The sequence below is a fragment of the Myotis lucifugus genome, unplaced genomic scaffold, assembly GCF_000147115.1.
Source record: "Myotis lucifugus unplaced genomic scaffold, Myoluc2.0 scaffold_1255, whole genome shotgun sequence".
NCBI lineage: Eukaryota > Metazoa > Chordata > Mammalia > Chiroptera > Vespertilionidae > Myotis > Myotis lucifugus.
This window is the reverse complement of record NW_005872303.1, coordinates 23,353-44,876: the sequence shown is the minus strand read 5'-3', so window position 1 is coordinate 44,876 and position 21,524 is coordinate 23,353. Positions and strand designations below refer to the sequence as shown.

The 21,524-nt window shown below is 57.3% G+C and overlaps 1 protein-coding gene across 4 annotated transcripts in view; it reads left to right on the top strand.

Annotated features, from left to right (window-relative positions):
* TMEM104 (transmembrane protein 104) overlaps positions 1–21,524 on the top strand; it is a 41,048-nt gene that overhangs the window by 1,747 nt on the left and 17,777 nt on the right. The window contains exons 3-8 of one of the 4 annotated variants that reach the window (XM_014449557.2): positions 3,311–3,432; positions 5,808–5,889; positions 6,335–6,424; positions 7,127–7,207; positions 10,946–11,045; positions 11,454–11,559. In XM_014449557.2, the coding sequence (XP_014305043.1) occupies positions 3,311–3,432; positions 5,808–5,889; positions 6,335–6,424; positions 7,127–7,207; positions 10,946–11,045; positions 11,454–11,559 (581 nt within the window). Of the gene's footprint in view, positions 1–3,310; positions 3,433–5,807; positions 5,890–6,334; positions 6,429–7,126; positions 7,208–10,945; positions 11,046–11,450; positions 11,560–21,524 lie in introns of all 4 variants that reach the window. The other 3 variants (XM_014449555.2, XM_006107551.3, XM_006107550.3) reach the window with 3 other exon arrangements.

The following is a 21,524-nucleotide window of genomic DNA, read 5'->3' as shown; positions in this document are numbered from 1 at the left end:
CTTAAGCAGCAAGAGTCCTCTTTCTAGAACTTGCCCAGCCTTTAACAGCCGCCCTGCTTTGCACTGACCTTCCCGGCCCGGGATGCCTGCTCTGTTCCCGTTAGCGTCCCAGCCTCTACGGCTGTGGTGTGATGGTCGAGGAGGTGCCTCTGAGAACAGCAGGGTCTTTCCGCCGGGCATGGGCCATCCGTGTGCAGCACGGGAGGAGCCTTCTTTACCTCAGCAATGTGCGGGGGAGGGGGGCATCTTTCTTGAACTGAATCGCGTCCCTCTCATCTGAGCAGTTGTGTCACAGCACACATCCTCCTTTTGGTACCAGCAGGGTAAGGTCCACAGTGTCCATCAAAGTCCCTGGGGTTCCTGCTGCTGCTCAGAACATCTGAGAGCTTAGAGCTGAGTCACTTCTGCGACTGAGTTTGAGGAAGGAAAAAACTTTGATGTGCCCGCTTTTCTTGTGCCTCCAGCTGAAATGTAATCATTTCACACGTCAGCATGTGCCCACAGGCAACAGGGCAGTGAACCCTAAAGGCCTCGGTGGCTTCTGCTTTTTTTAAAAAACATGTTTTTATTGATTTTCAAGAAAGAGGAAGGGAGAGGCATAGATGGAAACATCGATGAGAGAGAAACGTACATCCAGTGGTTGCCTCCTGCACGTCCCCTCCTGGGGATCGAACCCATAACCTGGGCGTGTGCCCTGACCAGGAATCAACAGGTGACCTCTTGGTGCATGGAACGACACTCAACCACTGAGCAACACCAGCTGGGCTGTTTTTTTCTATTTTTTATCCTTCATTTCCTATGTGTTCGGGGTTTTTTGAGGGCCTGCTCTGGGCATTTGCCATCAACTACTGCATGTATTCTCTTCTCCTGCCAGTAAGGAGAGAGGGCCTGTGTTGAGGATGAGGTGGCATTACCAGGACTTAGTGGTCAGGGTATGAGGAGCGAGCATGCCTTCTTGCTGAGGTCTCCTTCACCCCGTCATCCTGGGAGAATAGTTCTTGATCCGCTGTGAGAGCAGGGTCTGGGCTCAGTGGATAACGAACCTTACAGAAGGGTGTAGGGGACAAAGCTCCAGCCACCTGGACCACACCGGCCAGGGCAAGGGTTGCTTCTTATAAAAGTGATAGATAGAGCCCTAGCCGGTTTGGCTCAGTGGATAGAGCATCAGCCTGTGGACTGAAGGGTCCCAGGTTTGATTCCGGTCAAGGGCACATGCCCTGGTTGTGGGCTCAATCCCCAGTGGGGGGCGTGCAGGAGACAGCCGATCGGTGATTCTCTCTCATCATTGATGTTTCTATCTCTCTCCCTCTCCCATCCTCTCTGAGGTCAATAAAAAATATATATATTTTTAAAAAGTGATAGAGAACAAAGCTTCAGGAAGATCAAATGTTAGGTCATCAACAGGGCCTGGTCTGTTAGTGCCCAGAAACCCTGTAAAACGTTAAACCCCCGTCACAGGCACCAGGGCCCCACGCCGTTCCACTGCCTGGCTGTGCTTCAGCCCGACCTGCCTCAGAGCCCCTCGGCCGTACCTCCCTTCCCACCTCAGGCTTTTACCTGGAGGTTCTTCCCTGGCCCGGTACCTGGGCAGCTCCCTCTCATCCTTCAGGTCCTGAGTGTCCTGTGGTTAAAGTGTTCCCATGATCCTTTGTCACGGTGCCCTGCGCCCTGCTTCTTTCCTTCAGGACACTTCTGCGAGGCGCTCATCATTGTTCTGTTGCCTCTCCCCCCACGTGAGGTCAAGGGCCCTGTCTGTCTTACTCAGTGTCCTCCCCAGCTCCCAGCACAGACCAGGCCCATGGGAGGCTCTGGGACGTTGCTGAATAGACGAGTGAATGAGCAGAACTGAGCTAGCTAAGGGGCTCATTCCCGCACTGGGATACACCAGCCTCAGCGCGATTGAAGTCAGCCAACAAAAGGACAAATTAGTGTGTCATGGACACTCAGAATTGCTGTGAAAAGCCAGCTCTGGGAACTTCCTGTTGGGAAGGCCAGGTGGGCTGTGTGTCCTGTTTCTCACCCAGCTGCCACCCTCGGGTTCTCGCAAGTCGTCCTGCCCCCCCCCGCCCGGGCCAGGGCTCCCAGCAGGGTGTCACCTGGCAGTAGTGTGGTGATCCAATCGGGCGCTGTGGAAGACGAGCCAAACTTTTCATCCTTCTGGGCTCTGTCCATGAGATCACATTAAGATAATGATGCTGCAAACCAATGAAACTGTCAGCCTCGTGTCCGAGAGGACCTGAGCGAGGGCCCCGCAGCCCCGCGGAGGACTCCTGTCTTGAGGCTGTGTGCCAGGCCCGAGGGGTGCAGAATAATTGTAATTAACGGAGCTGGAGTCGGGTTGGCGTGAATTAGAGTTGAGCTTAAGCCCTGAAGTCGGTGACCCTGCGATTGCACTGAGCTTGGTGGCCAGGGACTAGCAGGAATGGGGAGCGGCTGCAGGTGGGCGTGGGGTTCCTTTTTGGGGGGATGAGGTGGAATTAGATGGTGATGCTGGTTGCACAACCTCATGAATATACTGGAAACCACTGAACTGTGTGCTTTAAAGGGATGGATTTCATGGCATGTGAATTCTATCTCAACTTTTTTAAAAATCCCTGAAGTTCGTGTGGGGAGGAAGACAGGGGAGGGGAAGCAACAGGAATGTCGGGGTCCCGAAGGACGATGGCAGAATGGGTGGGGAGGAGGCCTGGGCCACGTGCCCGGCGAGCCAGGAAAAATGGGAGACCACGGTCTGGTTGGGCAAAGAGCTAACATCTGTGACGCAGCTCTGAGGAATGAAATGACAAGAGGTGGGGTGGTGGCGGCAAAAATGGAGCATAAAACTGATCAGCCCTAACCGGTTTGGCTCAGTGGATAGAGTGTCAGCCTGCGAACTGAAGGGTCCCAGGTTCGATTCTGGTCAAGGGCATGTACCTCGGTTGCGGGCACATCCCCAGTAGGGGGTGTGCAGGAGGCAGCTGATTGATGTTTCTCTCTCATCGATGTTTCTAATTCTCTATCCCTCTCCCTTCCTCTCTGTAAAAAATCAATAAAATATATTTTTTTAAAAAACTGATCATCGGAGACATTAGAAAGGATCCATGGGATGTGGGGCTTCAGTCATCCAAGTGTTGGGGTCTGGTCCCCAACATCCGAGTGCAGAGCAGGCCTGGTGAGCACCTGGGTGGAATGCTCCTCCTTCCCTGCCTCCCTGTCTGGAGGCGGGCCTCCTGGCCGCCGCGGTCTTGCTGCCCCTGGGTCGTCCTTGGGCGCCATTGAGGGGAGAGGTTAGTTCATGCCTGGGCTTGACTGTCGCTTCTGTGTGTCCCAGGTTGGACTGGTGTACATGTTCAACCTCATCGTGGGCACCGGCGCGCTCACCATGCCCAAGGCCTTTGCCTCTGCTGGGTGGCTTGTCAGCCTGTTCCTGCTGGTGTTCCTGGGCTTCATGAGGTAAGAGGCTGTCACTCGGGGCTCAGGGCTGGGGGCTGGGGGCTGGGGGCTGGGGGCCGGGGCAAAGCTGAGCAGCCTGCCCAGGAAGCGCAGGGAGGTGGGGAAACGTCCTTGGGGGCAGGAAGATGTTGGTGATGAGTCTTCAACAAGGTGGCCGGAGGTGGGGGGGTGCGGCGGGATACAAAGGTCTCCAGTGCCTCGTGCTAGTGGAGCGTTGCACAGCCCTGACCAGCTAAAACGGAGACTGGAATGTCACACGTGGTTCCTCCCCGGCCGGGGTGCCTCCCCTCGTGTACATTCTTGAGGAAATACCACCGAGCCACAGGAAAAGAATCTGACAGTTGTTGAAGGTGCCGGGGAAATCGGTTTGGAATTTAGAATTTGCTTCAGATAGTTCATGGAGCAGTAAGTGGTAAACACACAGCACACGCATAGCCGGGTGTTGCCCTCACCTGCCTCATGCCTGGCAGCACCCAGGCCGGCGCCTCTCAGCCCTCCAAGGTCCTGCTCCCGGAGCCACGTGGGGGATGCAGGCAGGCAGGTCTGACGCCGGTTAGCCAGTTCCCAGGCTGGTGAGGGATTCAGGACGAAGCCCTCTCTCCCGGGTGGGAATCCACAAGCTCTAAAAAAGCGGTGGGAGGCACCACCTGTCAACACCCCGGAGAGGTGACACTCCGCGGTCCTCAGGTGCTGGTACCCCACTGAGCAGCACGGAGCCCTGCCCTGCACTCCCCTTTTTGGTGGGAGACAGCAGTGAGGAGTAAGATAACAAATAAGTAAACCACAGAGTCCGTTAGAAGGTGATGTAGTAACAATGAGACAAAACCCCACAAACATAGCGGGGGAGGGCGGGTGATCGCAGTTTCAGGTCGGTGCTCAGGGGTCACGGAGGCGGCATTTAAGCAGATGGCAGGAGAGAGGAGTGGAAGAACGGAACAGGGGTAGTTGGAGCCGACTGAGACCTTGAAGAGGCTCAGGGGGGTAGGAGAATGCCTGAGTTCTTCAGTCCGTTCGTGCATTTTCCTTAGGGCGGTTTGGGGGCCAACCTTGGTGCTATTGGCTCATAATGACGTACTGTGAGCCTTGGCAACCAAGAGCCCTAAAAGTCCTTGTCCTTCTGTGACTCTGCTGTCCCCTCTAAAGGCCCTTCAGCACCGGCAGCCGTCTGAGTGGGGAGTGATTATTGGGGGCCCCGGGTAGGGGCCACCATGCCCCCGCCTTGCTCACCCCATTTATATTTGAACATGATCAATGAGTTGGCTTTGTGCAACCGTGAGAAGCCTCTTCACGCCTTAATTAAGATTGATTTTAGTTTTACTTCCAAAAAGAAGGGAAAATCTAAAGCCTTAAAATGGTCACTTAGGCAGGATAATGAGAAATCGTCCTAGGAGATGCTGAGCTGGCTGCCCGCCCCCAACCCGGAGTGGATATGGATTTAACTCCTATCGCACCTGCCACCTGACTGCTGGGCTGAGGAGTCTGCCTAGGGCAGGTGACAGCCCTCAGAGGGCTCAGGGTCAAGTCCAGCGGCAGAGCCGTGCTGTCCAGGTGGTGGTGGCAGGGACAGAGCCCTCCCTCAGGTCTGTGGCGGGAAGGCCGCCTCCCCTGTGCCTCCTGCCGACAGAAGCATCCGTGCGTCCCAGCTGTCGTCTCGGCCTCTCCGGTTTCTTTACGAGGAAGAGAAAGGGTGATTTGTCACTGTAGTCTGACTTCTCAGCAAATGTCTGGTGCCGCCTCCCGGCCTCCCTTTTGATGGAGGCCATAAAAATGCAAGCTTATTTTCATATTAGCCAGGTTATTAGGAAAGTGAAAATACACCACCCCCAAAGGGCGGTGAGGACAGGTTCCAGAGCCAAGTGATCCTTTTCCATTATCCTGCCTGTGCTCCGTCATCAGCGTGTCATTGGGACTTGACCGTGTGCCTGTGTCCCAGCAAGGAGAGTGGAGGCTGCCTCTGCCCTTCCCGGCACCTTGCAGGCTTGTGAACCTGCCTCCTCCTCCTGACCTAGAGCACCAGGTGGGGTCTGTCCTCCCACCCCTGCCCCCAACAGGCCCCTTTTTGGTGTTCGGTACTGCATGACCCTGTGTCGCCTCTCCCGTGCATCCGAAACACCTTTTACATGGGGACGGGGACATCGAGGCAAGCACACGAGGCAGCCGTGTACACACACACACACACACACACACACACACTTCTGATCAGGCCAGACCCATCGTGAGAGTTTCCCAGGAAACAGCTCCAAGGAGGGACAGGGCTTCAGTCTGGCCAGGTTGTTGGTCCAGTCAGGTCTTTGAAATGACTCCTCCTTTTTCTTTGTTCCTCCTCCAACCCTCCTGCCTGCCTTTGGCGATTCACGCGTGGCCTTCCCCTGCAGCTTTGTGACGACGACCTTTGTGGTGGAGGCCATGGCCGCAGCCAACGCGCAGCTCCACTGGAAGAGGATGGAGAACCACCAGGTGCGCCCGTTGCCCTTGTCTCCGGGCAGTGCCTCCGTCCGCTTGTGTGCCACTCATTGGCGAGTCCTTTCCCTCCCGATGCGTGGAGGACCCGTGTCCACAGCGCTACTAGGGACCCTGCCCCGAGCAAAAGCTTAACAGCCACCTAAGCTCACAGAACGCCTGCAGCCTCTGCTCTTTCCAGTTGGCCTCCCGGGTCCCTCCTGCCCCACCCTGACCCAGCTCAGTCCCGCTGAGCTTCTGCACCAGGGTCTGTGCCGTGGCCTTGGACCCGACGTCCCTGCGCCTTCTAATGTGACCGAGTGTACGTGTCGAGAGCTTCCCAATCAGATACCTTCCAGAAAGAACTAACAAAGGAGGCGGGTGCTCCGTTGTCACGGGGTTTCCTGCCGTAACGGACCCCCTTTCCTGTGTTTGGTCCCCTCCCTGCCACGCCCCGTCCTAGGAAGAAGACGACAGCTCCTCCACCGCCTCTGACAGTGACAGTCTCGTCCAGGACAACTACGAGCGGGCAGAGAAACGGCCCATCCTGTCTGTGCGTAAGTCTTGGGGTTCCTGGCCAGCCTGCACTTCCCTGGAGCCACAGGGTTTCTTTCTCCGCAGAGAGGACTGGGGGAGTCTCTGCAGAGACCCCGTGGCCCTTCTCGCCTGCAGGTGGCTCCTGGGAAGGCTCCGTGGTAGAGTAAGGAGTCCAGGACCCAGGCTTCCCCCTGCAGGCTCAGCACTTAGTAACGCTTGCAGGGCACCCCAGCTTCCCACCTCGGCTGCCGTTGTGGGAATAATGAAATACCTGTTTCAGTGCTGGTGCACACTGGGCGTGCCAGTAAATCTAGGGTCTCCGAGTTCTCTCCTTCCTCCCATCCCACCACACACTCACACACATACACACACTCACACACACTCACACACACACTCACACACACACACATACACACACTCACACACATACACACACTCACACACACACACACACACACACTCGCACACTCGCACTGCACATGCCCGAGAGACTGATCCCTGCTCTGGCCGAGCAAGGGCTAAGCGTCCCCTTCTAACCCCACGACCAGCATCCCTGAGGTCCCTTTCTAGATATTTTGAACCATAAGCATTAGGAAAAGTTTTCTCAAGAGTTTAAAACTCGGGGATTTCATTATTCTGGAGAGTTCTGAGCTCAGTAGCCCCTTCTAGAAGCCAAGTGAACCGACCTCCTCCTCTTCCTTGTCCTCTGGCTCCACAGAGAGACGCGGCTCTCCGAACCTTTTTGAAATCACAGACCGCGTGGAAATGGGACAGATGGCCTCCATGTTCTTCAGTAAAGGTACACGTTACTTCCAAGGTGGCGAGGGAGCGGGAGCTCACACTTCCTACTGACCCGGGCACTTGGAATGAGGGTCCCACCTGGACAGTGGGACGGGGCGGCGACGGGAGGAGCGGATTGCTGACCCGCTCCCCGTGCTCTGAGCAGCCAGTCGCCGAGAGACCTGGGTGGCTTCAGGTGGTTTCCTTGGATTCCTCCTTGGTCATCGCGCTAGGAATAGAGAGGCGGCTGCTTATCTCCTGCTGAACATAGAGGTCGGGAGTCCTAAGCAGCTGCCGAGGAAGGGGACCCGTGGAGGCCGGCTGGTCACGTTGTGCCTCTTGCTTGATTGCCTCTGACTTGTCTCTCTGCTTCTGGACTCTTCTGTGTAGAGGCTTCGCTGCCTGTGTTTTCTGTCTCTTCCTGGTGGCCAGCAGAGGGCGCTGGGAGCCCGTGCACAGGGCTGCTGTCCGGGATCTGAGCGCCTTAGAGCCTCTCCCCACTCTACCTGCCACTGCACAGCTTGGGGTTCCTGCCCTTCCCTTCGGGGGCTTGGCTGCAAGCTGACAGGACCCAACCGAGCTCGGGTGCTGGCTTGTTGGGTGTTTCACCAAAACACCTTATGCCTCCGTGGCTAATCTCGTTCTTTTGGAAGAGGAGCTATGCAAGAGTGTCGTTTTTTAATGCTCAGAGCCGTTTTTTCCTTCTTAGAGTCCGACACATCTGACATCCTTGCCTTTGCAGCTCCCCTGGGAGGTTTTCTGCCCCTTTGCCGGAGCCCCTGGCTGCAGGGGGGGGTGTCGCCACCTGTTCTTTTCCGTTGTGAACGTGGCTGTACTAACTTAGAGCTGGGGTGGGGGTGGGGGTGTAGGAACTGGAAGCTTCTTGCTGCTTTTTAGGACACTGAGTGTTCTCTTTCCCACTGGTGGGGTTATGGGATTGTCTAGTCCAGTGGTCGGCAAACTGCGGCTCGTGAGCCAAATGCGGCTCTTTGGCCCCTTGCGTGTGGCTCTTCCACAAAATACCGACTTCTGCGCATGGGCGACGAAGTTTCAATTGCACTGTACGTGCGCGCTCGCATGTGGTATTTTGTGGTATTTTGTGGAAGAGCCACACTCAAGGGGCCAAAGAGCCACATGTGGCTCGCGAGCCACAGTTTGCTGGCCACGGGTCTAGTCCAAAAGATTGTCATCAGCAGGCAAAGGTGGCCCGAGCGTCTGCTCCCATCCCCCGTGCCAGCCTCACAGAGGGTTTCCAGGATTCATGAAAACCAGATCGGTCGTGTCTGCCCACTTCTGTGTCGATTTGTTCCATTTCTGCCCTCTCCCCACCCCACTAGACCAGTGATGGCGAACCTTTTGAGCTCGGCGTGTCAGCATTTTGAAAAACCCTAACTTAACTCTGGTGACGTGTCACATATAGAAATTTTTTGATATTTGCAACCATAGTAAAACAAAGATTTATATTTTTGATATTTATTTTATATATTTAAATGCCATTTAACAAAGAAAAATCAACCAAAAAAATGAGTTTGCGTGTCACCTCTGACACGCGTGTCATAGGTTCGCCATCACTGCACTAGACTAAGAGAAAAGATCGTAAACATGTCCCCCCCAGAAACCATCCTTCCAAATGCAAGCTTTTGAAATAAAATGCACAGTAGAGCCCGGCCGGTGTGGCTCAGTGATTGAGTATCAACCTATGAACCAAGAGGTCAGGGTTCAATTCCTGGTCAGAGCGCAAACCCGGGTTGTGGGCTCAATCCCCAGGTGGGGGGCGTGCAGGAGGCAGCCAGTCAGTGATTCTCTCTCATCCTTGATGTTTCTCTCTCTCTCTCCCTCTCCTTTCCTCTCTGAAATCAATAAAAAATATATTTTTAAAAGCACATTGGAGGGCAGACACTTACCTTTTAAACCTCCTTTCTGATTTGCGTGTTTTGTATTCCGCGCTGATTTCTTAAGAATTCTAGGAACTTGTGGTTTGTTTTGTCTTCTCTTCCCGTGCGGTAGGCTCCTGGTTTACCGCAACTGAATAGCAAGCACATCCGTGTGCGAGCAGCGCCCGCTTAGAGGACGCCTTCTCCGTCGTCTCCGGTTTCCACTCAGCACTGCTGCCGTCCGGGCCGGACCACCCTTTGTCAGGGGGCCTGTCCTGTGCGCATCGGGTGCTGAGAAGCGTTTCCAGCAGCACCTCCCAGCTATGACATTGTCACATGTCCCCAGTAGGGGTTTCGGGACAAAATTGCCCCCCGTTGAAAACCACTGCTCTGCTCTATTCCCGATTTACAGATTGTCACCTACCACCCCCCACCAAAGGCCGCCACCCCCCACAAAATGAGACCAGCCTCATCTCTTGTCATTGGGAATGCCAGGCCTCCGTCATTGCTGTCCTCTCAGGAAATTCATTGATCTTCCAACATTTTGTGTCTAGTAATGAAATGTATTGATCAGGGAGGGCCAGTGGCAGTTTATAAACAGAGCTGACCCCGGATTCTGTGGCAGGTGAAGGAGAGGCTGGGGGGGGCGGGGGAGTTCCTCCCTGATTCTGTGGCAGGTGAAGGAGGGGGAGGGGAGTTCCTCGCTGCAGAAAGACAAGCTGGGGCACGGGCTGTCCTTGGAGCCTGGGTGTGAGTGGCAGGCAGATCACGGGGGCCACTGAGTTTGGACAGTGAGGCTGTCTGAGGCTCCTGGGCTCTTTCAAGGTCTGTTTTTTCCTGGTCTTCCCCCCCCCCCCCCAGACTCCTAGGAGCAGAGCCGCCCTCAGAGAGCCCAGGAGGAGCATGTCCCGGCTTTCCCCTGGGGCCCCGGAGGCTTTTCTGAGCCACCGGCATCGGGAGGGAGCTGTCACTTCATTTTTCTTTCTGTTCCCCGTGAAGCCAGCCGCTTGAGATCAGTACCATCAGAATGAGCAGTCAGTCTGAACGGAGGTTTGAGACTGGCTGTCGGGCTGTGACCCTGGGGCTGCAGGGCCCAGACCTTTCTTCGGCGTCTTTATAGCTGGAGGCACGCGGCGTTTAGCCCGGTGGAGTCCTCACTGTACGGGGTTGGAGGCGGTCAGGGTGTGGGGAAGTGAGACCAATGGAATCAGGACCAGAGCCTGCACTCCCAGCTCCGAGTGCAGGCCCCTCCTGCAGGTCAGGGGACCAGGGGACCAGGTCAGGTGACGCTTCGTAAGGAGAGTGGCCCACCTGGAGCACCGCTCCTGCCGCTGCCTCTCCCAGCACCTCTCCTTGCACGCCTGGCCACCCCACCCTCTGGGGCTTGGCCATTGGTCTTTGGAAATTGAGGGCTTTACCCTCTCGATTGTAAGTTTAGAAGCTGGGCCTTCTGTTACCTTCTCTGCTTTTCAATTCCCTGGCAGCGTCTTCTGTCTTAGAGCCTGGGCTTGGCTGTAAAGGGGGCCCTGGCCCAGGGGCCTCACCCAGGACATCTCTCCTCCTCCCCTCCTTCCCCTCCCCCTCCACCCCTTCCCCAGACACCCTGTCCCGAGCCCGAAGGTGCCTCTGGTTACTCCCCAGCCCACGCCTCTCACTCACCTGGAACCTGTCTGGAGCCTCACTTAGCCCCTCTCGGGTGAAAGTCGTGAGCAGATGTGTCTCCTGCCTGCATTACAGTGTAGCTTTGGGGTCGTTTTCTCATCCTTTTGGGAGAGAATAGGAGCCAGGAGAACCAAAAGCTATGGGAGGGGTAGAAGCTGAGTCCTCAGAAAAGAATGCCGACGCTCCTGTGGCTGCCTGAGCGGTGACTTTGTTCCTTCCAGTGGGGGTCAACCTGTTCTATTTCTGCATCATCATCTACCTGTACGGGGACCTGGCCATCTACGCTGCCGCCGTGCCCTTCTCCCTCATGCAGGTGTCCTGGTGAGTGTCCCCTCCCACCCCACCCCCTCGTGTCGCTACATGGGCTTCCTGGGCGGTCAGGGCAGGGTTTTCAGGGTAGAAACACACACCGAGTGAATCCGTCAGCACGACCCAGCCAGCTGTGCATACTGTCCCTCAGAGACCCACTCCACAGCTGTCCCCTGCCCTGTCCCATCGGGAAGGTGACTGGGAGTCCCCTGGGGGGTCCTGACGGTCAGACAGGAACGAGTGATGCATGCCCTAAAACCCAGGAATATGCGGTTTTTGCAAAGTCAGATTATTGGACCAAAAGCTGCTATGGGGGGAGTGGGGGGCTCAGTGGTTGCCGATGATTAATAATGTGACCTGCTGTGTGCTTCCAGCCAAGCAGGGAGGGCCACTCTGAGCCACTGTTCTCTTTATCAGCAGCGCCACTGGCAACGACTCCTGCGGTGTGGAGGCCGACACCAAGTACAACGACACGGACCTGTGCTGGGGGCCCCTGCGCCGAGGGGACGTCTACCGCGTCTACTTGGTGAGTGGCCTGGCGCCTGCCCGCGGCCCCGCCCCGCCTGGGCGTGTGGGCTGCCTCTAGCCTCTGGCACAACCCTCCCGGGAGAAAGGTCTGCGTGGCTCCACACTCTGCTCATCACTGGGGCCTTGGTCCTGGCCAGAAAGTGGATCGTGTCACTAAGACTCTAGCCCCAGAGTGTCCTGGCGGACAGCCTCTGTCATATGTGGTGTGGAGTTGGCATTCCGATCATTGCCAGCTCCAGGGCGGCGAACGAAGCTCGGGTTTTGAGGGGCAGTCTTAGCAAGCCCCGTCGGAGTGAGTGCCAGGGCGACTTTTCTGGAGACGTCCACGCTTTGACCCCCCTCCTGGCCAGCCCAGGAGCATACGGTGGACCCCAGGTTTCCCGCGGGCAGGCAGGACTGAGCCGTGTTAACTGGCTCTCCAGGGGGACCCCGGAGGCTTTTCTGAGCCCCCAGCCTTCCCTGCCATCTGAGCTCCCGTCTTCCCTGCTCCCCGCCCCCCGCCGACAAGGGAAGATGATGAATCTCCAGGCTCCTTCTTGATTGCTTTGTGCCATTGGGCGGGGGCGGAGGGGAGGAGAAGTAATAAGATACAAAACCAGACAGTTATTTATCTCTGCCTGCTTTGCGGGCGGGACTGAGAAATGTTTCTCTTTGCCTTTTGCAGTATCTATTAATATTCTGCTTCCTCTTGGTCCTCAGCCCTGACACACATTTAGGTGTGCTAGGTGACACACAGTTTGACACGTGGCCACTTAGCTGATTTGGAGAGAGCTGAGCGATTCGGGGAGCCGGCCTCTTAAGTTAATTACGCCTGTCCTGGCGAAGGTCCGCGCAGGCCCTGCGGCTGTGTCGTTCGTTCGTTCGTTCGTTCGTTCGTGTCTGAATTCGTTAACCCCCGGGGCTGCTGAGTGTTGTCCTGCCTTCCCCAGCCCCACCCCGAGACCTACCAGAGGAGTCCTGTGGCTCAAACCCTGGGAGAGAAGTTTTCCCTCTGCATTTCCGGAGCCGTCGCGTGGTCTGTGTTTCTTCTCTCCCACGTTCGGCTCTGGCTGGGAATTGATTTTTTAGTGGAAATGTATCTGAGCTCCTACCCCCTCCCCTGCCTCCCCACCTTGGGGGTGGGCAGAGTAACTCGGTGGGGCAGCCAGGAGAGCCCAGGTCTGTTAGCCTCTTAGCATTTCGACGGACAGTGATTGGTAACATTAGCAAAAGTACCAGGAAGTATAGCAACCCACCTGGATCTCTAACTGGCACGGGCCGGCTCACACAGAGAGGGAGCGCGTGGGCACAGGGGCGATGCAGAGCCCTCAGGTGGGTCTTTCCCAGGGGGCCGCTGGCCCCTGTGCAGGCTCTGCCCAGCACATCCCCCTCCCACGGCAAAGGAGATACGGAGCCTGGGAATCTTGGCTGCTGCCGTTGGCCGGGTGAATTATTTAGAAGCATCATCACTGTCTTACTTGATTGTTCCTGCACTTCTTCCTGCAAACCTTCCACATCCTGGAAGCCTCGCTCCCCGAATCTCAATAACTCCGACCGAACAGAAGGAACCTTCAGGAAAGCAGACGGGCATTAATTACTGCCTTCGCCGCCCAGATACGTGCTTATAGCTCCTACAGCTAATTGCCACCGGGCCTGCAAAAGCTGTAGAAACAGGAGGGGGACAGGGAGCAGACACGGCCTGTTCTCTCTGGGCTATTGCTGCCTCCCACCCTGCCCACTGCCGGCGGCGGCTCGGGGCTGCTCGAACGTCTGCAGTTCCGACGTGCTCTACCCCCCCCCACCACTCCCGCTTTGGAGAGTTCACGGCAGGTGGGCCGTGCCTTTGTCTCCAGAGTTACCTCACAGCTTTGCATGTGGCTCCCAGGTCCCTGACTGCTGCAGGACAGTGTCTCCCGGCCCTAAGTACTGGGTGCTCTGCGTCCCTTTTTCTGAGGTGGGAGGGGCAAAGTGAGTGGAGAAGGGGTCGGCAGGTGTGGGTTCCTTCCTGAGTCCTGGGCTCTCTGTTGCTCGTGATGATGGCATCTTCCCCAGCGGCCTCTTTAGGTCATGGGGGACCAAGGTCGTCCTTCCCCTTGCTCCCCAATCACCCTCGTTCAGAAGGTTGTCCTTCCCTTCTGGAGGCTCCCGTGCCCCTCTCTGTGCCCCTCTCTACCAGCCATTTCTGACTTTGCTGCCAGTCAGGCTTCACCCAAGTGTCGGGCAAGGCAGCGAGCAGACTGAAAGCGCCCTTCCGACCCCGGCACAGCCCTCTCTCTGTCCTGGGCAGAAGGTGCACCTGTCTGGGCCTGCGTGTTTGAAAGGGCCTCCTGATGACCACTCCTTCATTGCTATTCCGGGACAGTATGTTCTGGGGGATAAAGGTACAGGCTTTCATTTTGCGGTTTAATTTTCAGAGCCTGCTGCGGTGCACACGCAGAATGAGAATATTGGGGATATTAACTCCGTGTGCAGCGTCCGGACTACACACAGGGAGGGAGCTTTCTCTCCCAGCAGCTCCCGGTCCCCTCTCCAAGCCCTTGACCTTAACGAATGGAAAATTCCTCCTCCCCTCACGCACCTGGCGACCCCACCCACGTCCTGTGAGTGCAGAGCAGCCGACGTGAATCGGTTTCTCCCTCTCCCTCCTCGGAGGGGCCGCATCACAGGGTGCTGGGAGGTGGGAGTCCCCAGGGCGCCCCAGCAAGTGGCCGCAGCTGGAGCCAGCAGTGACCCAGCCCTGTTACGAGGACCCATGAGAACTGACATCAGGACCTACTTTCAGGCCTCGGCATCTCACGACCCCACCCGCCGCCCCTCCTGCTCCTTTGAAGGATCAACTAGCGAAGTGCTCTTTCAAACCCGCAACCTTGCCTCCGGGCTGGGATATCTTGGGATGCTTTCTGCAGAGCTTCTGCGGCTTTGGTAGCAAACAAAGCCAGAATTTAGCATTTCATTCCTTCCTCTACAGTGAGCAGGCGCCAGGGACCATGGTGAAGTGCTAGGATGCTACGTAAGTCAGTCCAGTCCAGGCTCAGACTGTCCCCAGTGCCTGGGAACCAGAACATGGGTCGCAGTCCCCGAGAGTCAAGGGCACGGCCAAGTGTTCCTGTTTCGCTTCCTCATACCCACAGTGCTTCCCAGCCTGCTCTTCACCTCCTCTGCCCAGGGCCTGGGCCCCGTCACTGCCTCCTCCTTTGCAGTGTCAGAGGGAAGCCTGGGGGGACAGTGGGACTCCCCAAGTGCTGAAGGCTCCTGGCCAGTCACAGGAGCGGCAACCGCCATTCACAGGTGGACAGGGGCTGCTGGGTCACCGGCAGCCCAGCAGGCATGGGCCGAGCAGAGCTGGGAGCGCAGATGGCAGAAGGGAGCTCATCCCGGCTGGAGACTCGGCCGCACACGGCTGCATTGAAGGGGGGGCGGCCCTCGTGGGCTGCCTTGGAACAGGGCAAGGTCACCCTGGCTTGCCACCCTGCCTTGAACGCAGGAGCTGTGAGAGCCACCTCCAGGGCATGGGCGACCGGGGAGAGAGATGCAGGTGCCCGGCCGGTGACCCGCCACCCTCTGCCGGACAGAGGGGTTCTCCCCAGACTCCCTCCGGAAATGCCCCTGGAGAAGCAGGTGTGTGTTGGGGGCCGAGGGGGAGTTCCGCCTGCTGGACTCTCTCTTCCTAGAGCAGAGAGTCTGGGAACCGGCTCAAGGTAACATCAGAAGGGTCCCCCGGGCCTTCCCTAAGAATTCTGGGTTCTCTTTCTCTGCCAGGAGGCGTGTCCTCTGATTCCCTCTTGGGTCCTTCTTACTCGGCGACACTTGCCACTGACCATTTGCAGCACTTAGAACAGTGTGCAGCCGGCTTTTTCAAACAAACTGGTTTTTTCCTAAAACAGTACTGTCTGAGGGGGACACATCCTTTGGGGGGCTCTAAGGGAGCAGTGCACCCCGGGCCGTGGTGTGCCAGGCCGTGACTGGTCCTCCTGCTGGGGTTTGTCTTGCATTGGCGTAGCATGTTGCCAGCTACCTTCTCGTTTCTGATTTGGTCCTCGGGCCACACAGTAAAGTCCGTGACATCTTACCCCCATTTTACAGCAGAAAAAAAAAAAAAAAAAGCTGAGGCTTGGAGGCTGTGACTTCCCCCAGGGCCACAGAGCTGAGGCAGAGCCTGGGGCCCTGCTCCTCGGCCTCTCAGCCACGTCCTCTGGCCCGGGTGACAGACCTGCTCAGCTAGCAGGGCAGCCCCGCTGCCAGGCCCAGGGAGGAGGGGGTCGGTCGCGCCTGAGCCTCAGCCCTTGGCGCTTGACGTTTGTGGAGGGCTGGGGCCCCGCTGCCGGAGGAAGGTGTCTGTGCAGTGATCCGCGTCCGCACATCCTGCGCGTCCCCGGATTGATTAGCTGTCGCTCCGGCCGCCCCTCGCTCGGCTCCTAGATAGTGAAGCGGCGTTGGAATAGAAGGCGCCTTCCCAAGGACGTGTCCCTCCCTGCCATGTCTCCCTCTGTTCTTTCAGCATCGCCGCCGTGCCCTGGGGCTGTGACATCTGCTAATAAGTGGGTCACCGCTGCCATCACTTGAATACGTATTCTTACCAGTTATGGGGCAGGAGGTGGCCTAGAGGCCTCAGGACCAGTGAGGGGGGAGGTTGGTGTGGAGCAGGTTTCAGCAACGGCAGTGACTTCACAGGACGTGGAGACGCGGGGACACTGCCGTACAGCTGCAGGGGCAGGCGCCCCAGAGCACAGCTCCAGCAGGATACGGCATCAGTGCTGCCCGCGTTTGCACGGTGTCGGGGACCTGGAGTGCAATGAAGCCCGTGAGCTAGGAAGGGTGCCCCCCACTGGAGGCTAGCAGGACTGCAGGACAGTGAGCTGCCCTCGTGGGGGCGTCTGGTGGGGTGGCTGAGTCTGGAAACAGAGCAGGGTCTTACGCTCAGGGAACGGCCGGTGGCAGCTTCCCTCTCTGGCTGGCACCCCCCACCCCCAAACATGAAGCAGGCCGAGAGGAGATTTGCTCACAGGGGCTGGGGCATCCGAGCACCTCCTTCAGAGGAGGGTGCCTGTGCGGGGACCTACCAGGGAGGCCCACCTTGTTTCTTTCCCTTTCATTTTTCCTCCCACAATGCACTTCTTGTCAGCTCCTCCTCGTTCAGTTCTGGAGGCTCCGGAAAGGGCGGTGTGGTCTTGCCTCTCACTCTTCTCCCCACTTGCCCGTGGGAAGATGCCAGTCACGCTGGGCGGCCACTGTAGGTGCGGCAAGCGGAGCGGCTCTCCTGGCCATGCCCCTGCCTGGCCAACCCCAGGAGCGTGGTCTGCGGTGTCTTCCACCAGCTCCCCTGGCCTGTGTGGGCGTGACCTCTGGGGGGACCCCTCTCCCCGTGTACAGCCCCTCAGTTGCTGACCCTCTGCTTTCATCTCATGATCCCGGGTCTCAAGGAAGAATGAATTTCTGCCCACACCCCAAAATGCGTGAACCCACTACCCAAACAGTCCCCTCTGATGTTGAGTGAACTTGAACTTCAACCAGCGATCAGCACTCAGATTGAAATGACTGACGTTAAAGGATTAGCTGGTCTCTTTCTTTTTCAAGAAAATCAATAACACAGGGACAGGCCGGTGTTTTTCTTTCTGTCTTTTTTTTTTTTTTCCTGTGGAGCTGTCTGTGGCTCCTTGTGGCTTGGTGTGCTTCCCAGCCCCAGCCCCAGCCTTTCTAGATGAGTCCCGATTACTCTGTCACTCACCCCAGCGCCGTGCTTTGTCTAGCACAGTCACCAAGGGACCTCGTGAGTCCCCACTATCTCATCACCCCACTGCCGTTGCTCGGTCTGGGCACCGCCGCCAGCCTTCCCCGGTGCCCGCCCCGCTGCTGCCCAGCATTGCTCTGGACCAGCCCCCCCTTTCCCAGGAGGTGGGGTTGCACCTCCCTGAGCCCCAGTACCACCGTCTGGGCGCCTTTGGGTGTTTGGCCCGCTCCCTCCAGCTCAGTGAGAGAGTTGTTCTCTGCCATGGTCGGTACCTGCCACCCCAGCTTAGAGGACGATGCTCAACCCCCCGCGCCCCTTTCTCCACGCTCCCAGTAAAGACACCAGGTCATGGGAACCTGGATCACTAGCCCGTGGGCGTGGTTTCTGCTGGACAATCCCCCGCCCTTCCCGCAGGCCTCAGATGCTGCCCTTTGGGCTTAGTCGAGGTCCTGCTGGGTAAAGGGAACGTGGTTCTGGCTCTTGAATTTTGCCCCAGACCCCGTCCCCACGATGGCAGTGTAAGTGCCCCCCTGCCCCATCTCCGTCTCCATGGTCTGGAAAGTAATGAGTACATCTTGCAAATACCACTCGCCCGAGCAAGCCGGCTTTGTTCCTGGGCACGTGGGAAGAGGTCCGTTTGACTTGTCTGGTTTCTCACCCTTTCTCCTGGTTTCTCACCCTTTCTCCTTGTGCCATAACCTTGCCGCTGCCCCAAGCATACTCAGCCTTACTCGGCGACGCTTAATAAACCCCATTATATGAATATCCAAATGCATAAAGCAAACCAGGGGGTGGCGATGGTTGGTTACAAAATGAGTCGTTACTTTACAGCAGGGCTCGCCACGGGTTCCTCTTCAGCACTTAGTTCCCCTCATGCGTGCGTTTAAAATGTTACTCTGTGAAAACGGAGCCTTTATAAATTGGACGTTCAGAAGCCCGGCTCTTGTCTAGAGAGGCATCCACATGTTCATGTACAAAGGTGCAAAAACCTGAGCCCCAGTTCCGGCAGAAATAGGCATCGTGGGCAGCCCACCGGCAAGAGAGCGCTGGGGACACACGCCCGGGCTGGAGGCTCCGTGGAGCCTAAGGACATGCCCACGGCCTACGCTCCTGCACAGGCCAGCTTGTTGGGAAGCTTCCAAACCCGTCTCCCTGGGGAGCCTCATCCCTGCGGGGACCTTCTGCGCTGCGCTTTTCTGGGACTGTTTTTATCGCACGTCACCCCGGTCCAGGCAGCTCGGAGCTTGAGGCTCGAGCCTTCCCTATCAGGGAGTCGCCCCGTCGGGGTGTAAGCCTGGTGCTCCTGGCCGTTGACCCGTGTGTGTTCAGTCTTTGCCCCTCGGAAGCTGCTCCAGGCAAACTCCTGCCGCGCTGCCACCAGGCCGTCTCCGCTCTGCGGCCCTCCGCATCCACACCTCCCATTTCTGGGCCAGGAGCTAAAAATGGCTTTGTATTCTATAAGGAAATGTCCTGGTCATTGATTTCAGATCCCCTGCTCCCCTCCACCCACCCACCCTTTTTTTTTGTTTTTTGCTTTATTTTCCCAAAAATGCAGGGAAAAACTGTAGTCTAAAGAATCCAGCAGCCTCCTCGTAGCTCTAAGTCATCTGGAATGTCCTTAAATATTCTGTGCTAACTAGAATGAAAACGATGCCAAACCCATTTCCTCCCCCAGCTCCGTGTCTCTCTGATGCTCAGCTTCCGTGGATGAGTGCAGGGTCCTGGCGAGGGCCCTGCAGCTCCGTGGGGCTGCGCCTCTCCCTGAAGGCAGCGCGCTCTGCCTTCCAGGGTGTCTGTTAGAAGCGGAATCTGGTGTCTTTCTGGATGGTGCCCCAGGGCCTCGGCAATAATTGTTTAATTAAATAAAGCACTCATTCCAAAGTAATAACCGTGCCCCTCCGTGGGGCTGGCTTCCTAGCCGGCAGCCTGCCTCGCAGACCGTGCAGAGGATAAAAGTGTCTGTGGGCACGTTCTCCAGTCTGCAGGCTGGCCCCGAGGGCACGGCGGAGCGGAGAACCCCCGAGGGCCTACAGGAGCCGCAGAAAGGTGTCTAGGGCACGGGCATGATGGGCATGAGGCGGAGATGAGCAATTAGGGTGCATATTAATGACTAATTGCTGATTAATTAGCATGAGCTCCGGATGCCAGGTAGATTAGCTGAGAATGGACCAAGGTCCATTTTAATAAGCCTGCAAGTGCGGTGGGGGCGGGGGGGTTGCTGAGCAGATGCTCTGTGGCAAGTGTGAGCCCAGGGCACAGGCCGCGGCAGGGCGTAGCGGGTTTGCCAGGGGAAGAACTTCCTGTAGGCGCGATTGAGACGTTCTCTGGAAACCGTGACAAGATCAGGGAAGAGGCTGCTGGGCCAGGTGCTGGGTGCTGCCCAGGGCTGGAGGACACACACACACACACACACACACACACACACACACACAACCTGGGGCATCCAAGCAGTTCTGGCACCTTCCTCCTCACCAATGCGGGCAGGTAACCGGCCTCAGGAGCCCGGCCCCACTCTTGCCATTCCCCCAGGTCAGGAGTAGGAGCCTCCACTGTGTCTCAGAGTTTGGTTCCAGGACCAACTGGCATGAGAACACCTTCAGGCTCTGGTTAAAAGTAGAGATTCCTGCCCTAACCGGTTTGGCTCAGTGGATAGAGCATCAGCCTTCAGACTGAAGGGTCCCGGGTTCGATTCTAGTTAAGGGCATGTACCTTGGTTGTGGGCACATCCCCAGTGGGGGGTGTGCAGGAGGCAGCTATCGATGTTTCTCTCTCATCGATGTTTCAAACTCTCTATCCCTCTCCCTTCCTCTCTGTAAAGAATCAATAAAAATATTTTTTTAAAAGTAGAGATTCCTGGGTCTCACCCCAGGCCCCATGGAGCAGAATCTAAGGCTGCAGGGCCAGGAATCTGCGTTTGGACCAGTTCTGAGGAGGGTCCCCTAGAGGACCCCTCGCAGGCGTAAATGGTCCTGTCGGCCTGGCTTCCCTTAGAGCAGCGGGTCTCAACCTGTAGGTCGAGCCCCCTTTGGGAGTCGAATGACCCTTTCACAGGGGTCGCCTAAGACCATCGGAAAACACATATATAATTACATATTGTTTTTGTGACTAATCACTATGCTTTAATTATGTTCAATTTGTAACAATGAAATTGGGGGTCACCACAACATGAGGAACTGTATTAAAGGGTCGTGGCATTAGGAAGGTTGAGAACCACTGCCTTAGAGAATGGCTGCCCCAGTGTATCTGTGAAGGCAGCGGCCAGTGGCCTCCTGGGCCTTGCCCCTACCAGGTTATTAGTAAACCCTGGGGTCCATGCCGCAGGCACTCACTGCAGACAGACAGCGTCACCTGCTCTGATCAGATGCTTCCAGACTCTTAGGGCTCCAGCACCATCCCTTTGCCAGTGGCTGCCTTGTTAGCTGGGACTGACAAGTCCCTCTGGGGTCCCTGCGGATGGTGCTCTGGGCTTCCTCTCGGAGCCCACCGTGTGCCGGTCACTGATGTCCACGAGGGAGGACGCTGGGGCGTTGGTGTAGTTTCTGTAGCCAGTTCCACAGAGCAGTTCATCAGCTAGCCTGGCGTGCTCTCCTGCCTTCCCGCCTCCAAGGTTACTCAGTGCCGGCAAAGACTCCCGTTCCAATCCCGCTCTGTGTGGGTCTATTTCGAGGTCGCACGTCAGCGGGGAAGGGGTGGAGCCAGCTGGGCTCCCGTGTTCTGGGCACCTGACTCCCTTCCCTCCCTGCCCCCAGCTCCAGCTCAGCACCCCCACCGCACCGCCCTTCCTGCACAGAGACAGCGGTAGAGCTAGAGCGAGTGAGGAAGGGAAGGAGCGGAGAGCATCTGCAGTGATCACCTGGCACCTCTCCTCGAGCGGCTCGAGCACCAGGCAGTGGAGGTGACAGAGAGCGATGGCTCTGCCTCCTCACAGGCACCGCAAGCAATCAGATTCCTACGGGAAACTAGAGATGCAGACAGACAGCCCTGCAGGCTGAGGCTCATGGGGCTCGCACCGCTCATCACCAAGGGTGTCTGAGCAGCGGGTTTCTGGCAGGCAGGTGGTGGCGAGGGCCGGGGGTGGGGGAGCTTTTTTCCAAGGGGACTGAGGAGCAAGATTGATGGCCCAGAGGCTCCCCACAGCGCCCCCGCCCCGTCACTCATGACCCCGTCCATGGGGTACAGAGCACTCCCCGACCTACCTGTTCCCAAGTCCTGGTGTTCTAAGGACCTGTCAGGACCAGCTGGCCCCCCTCCCCGAC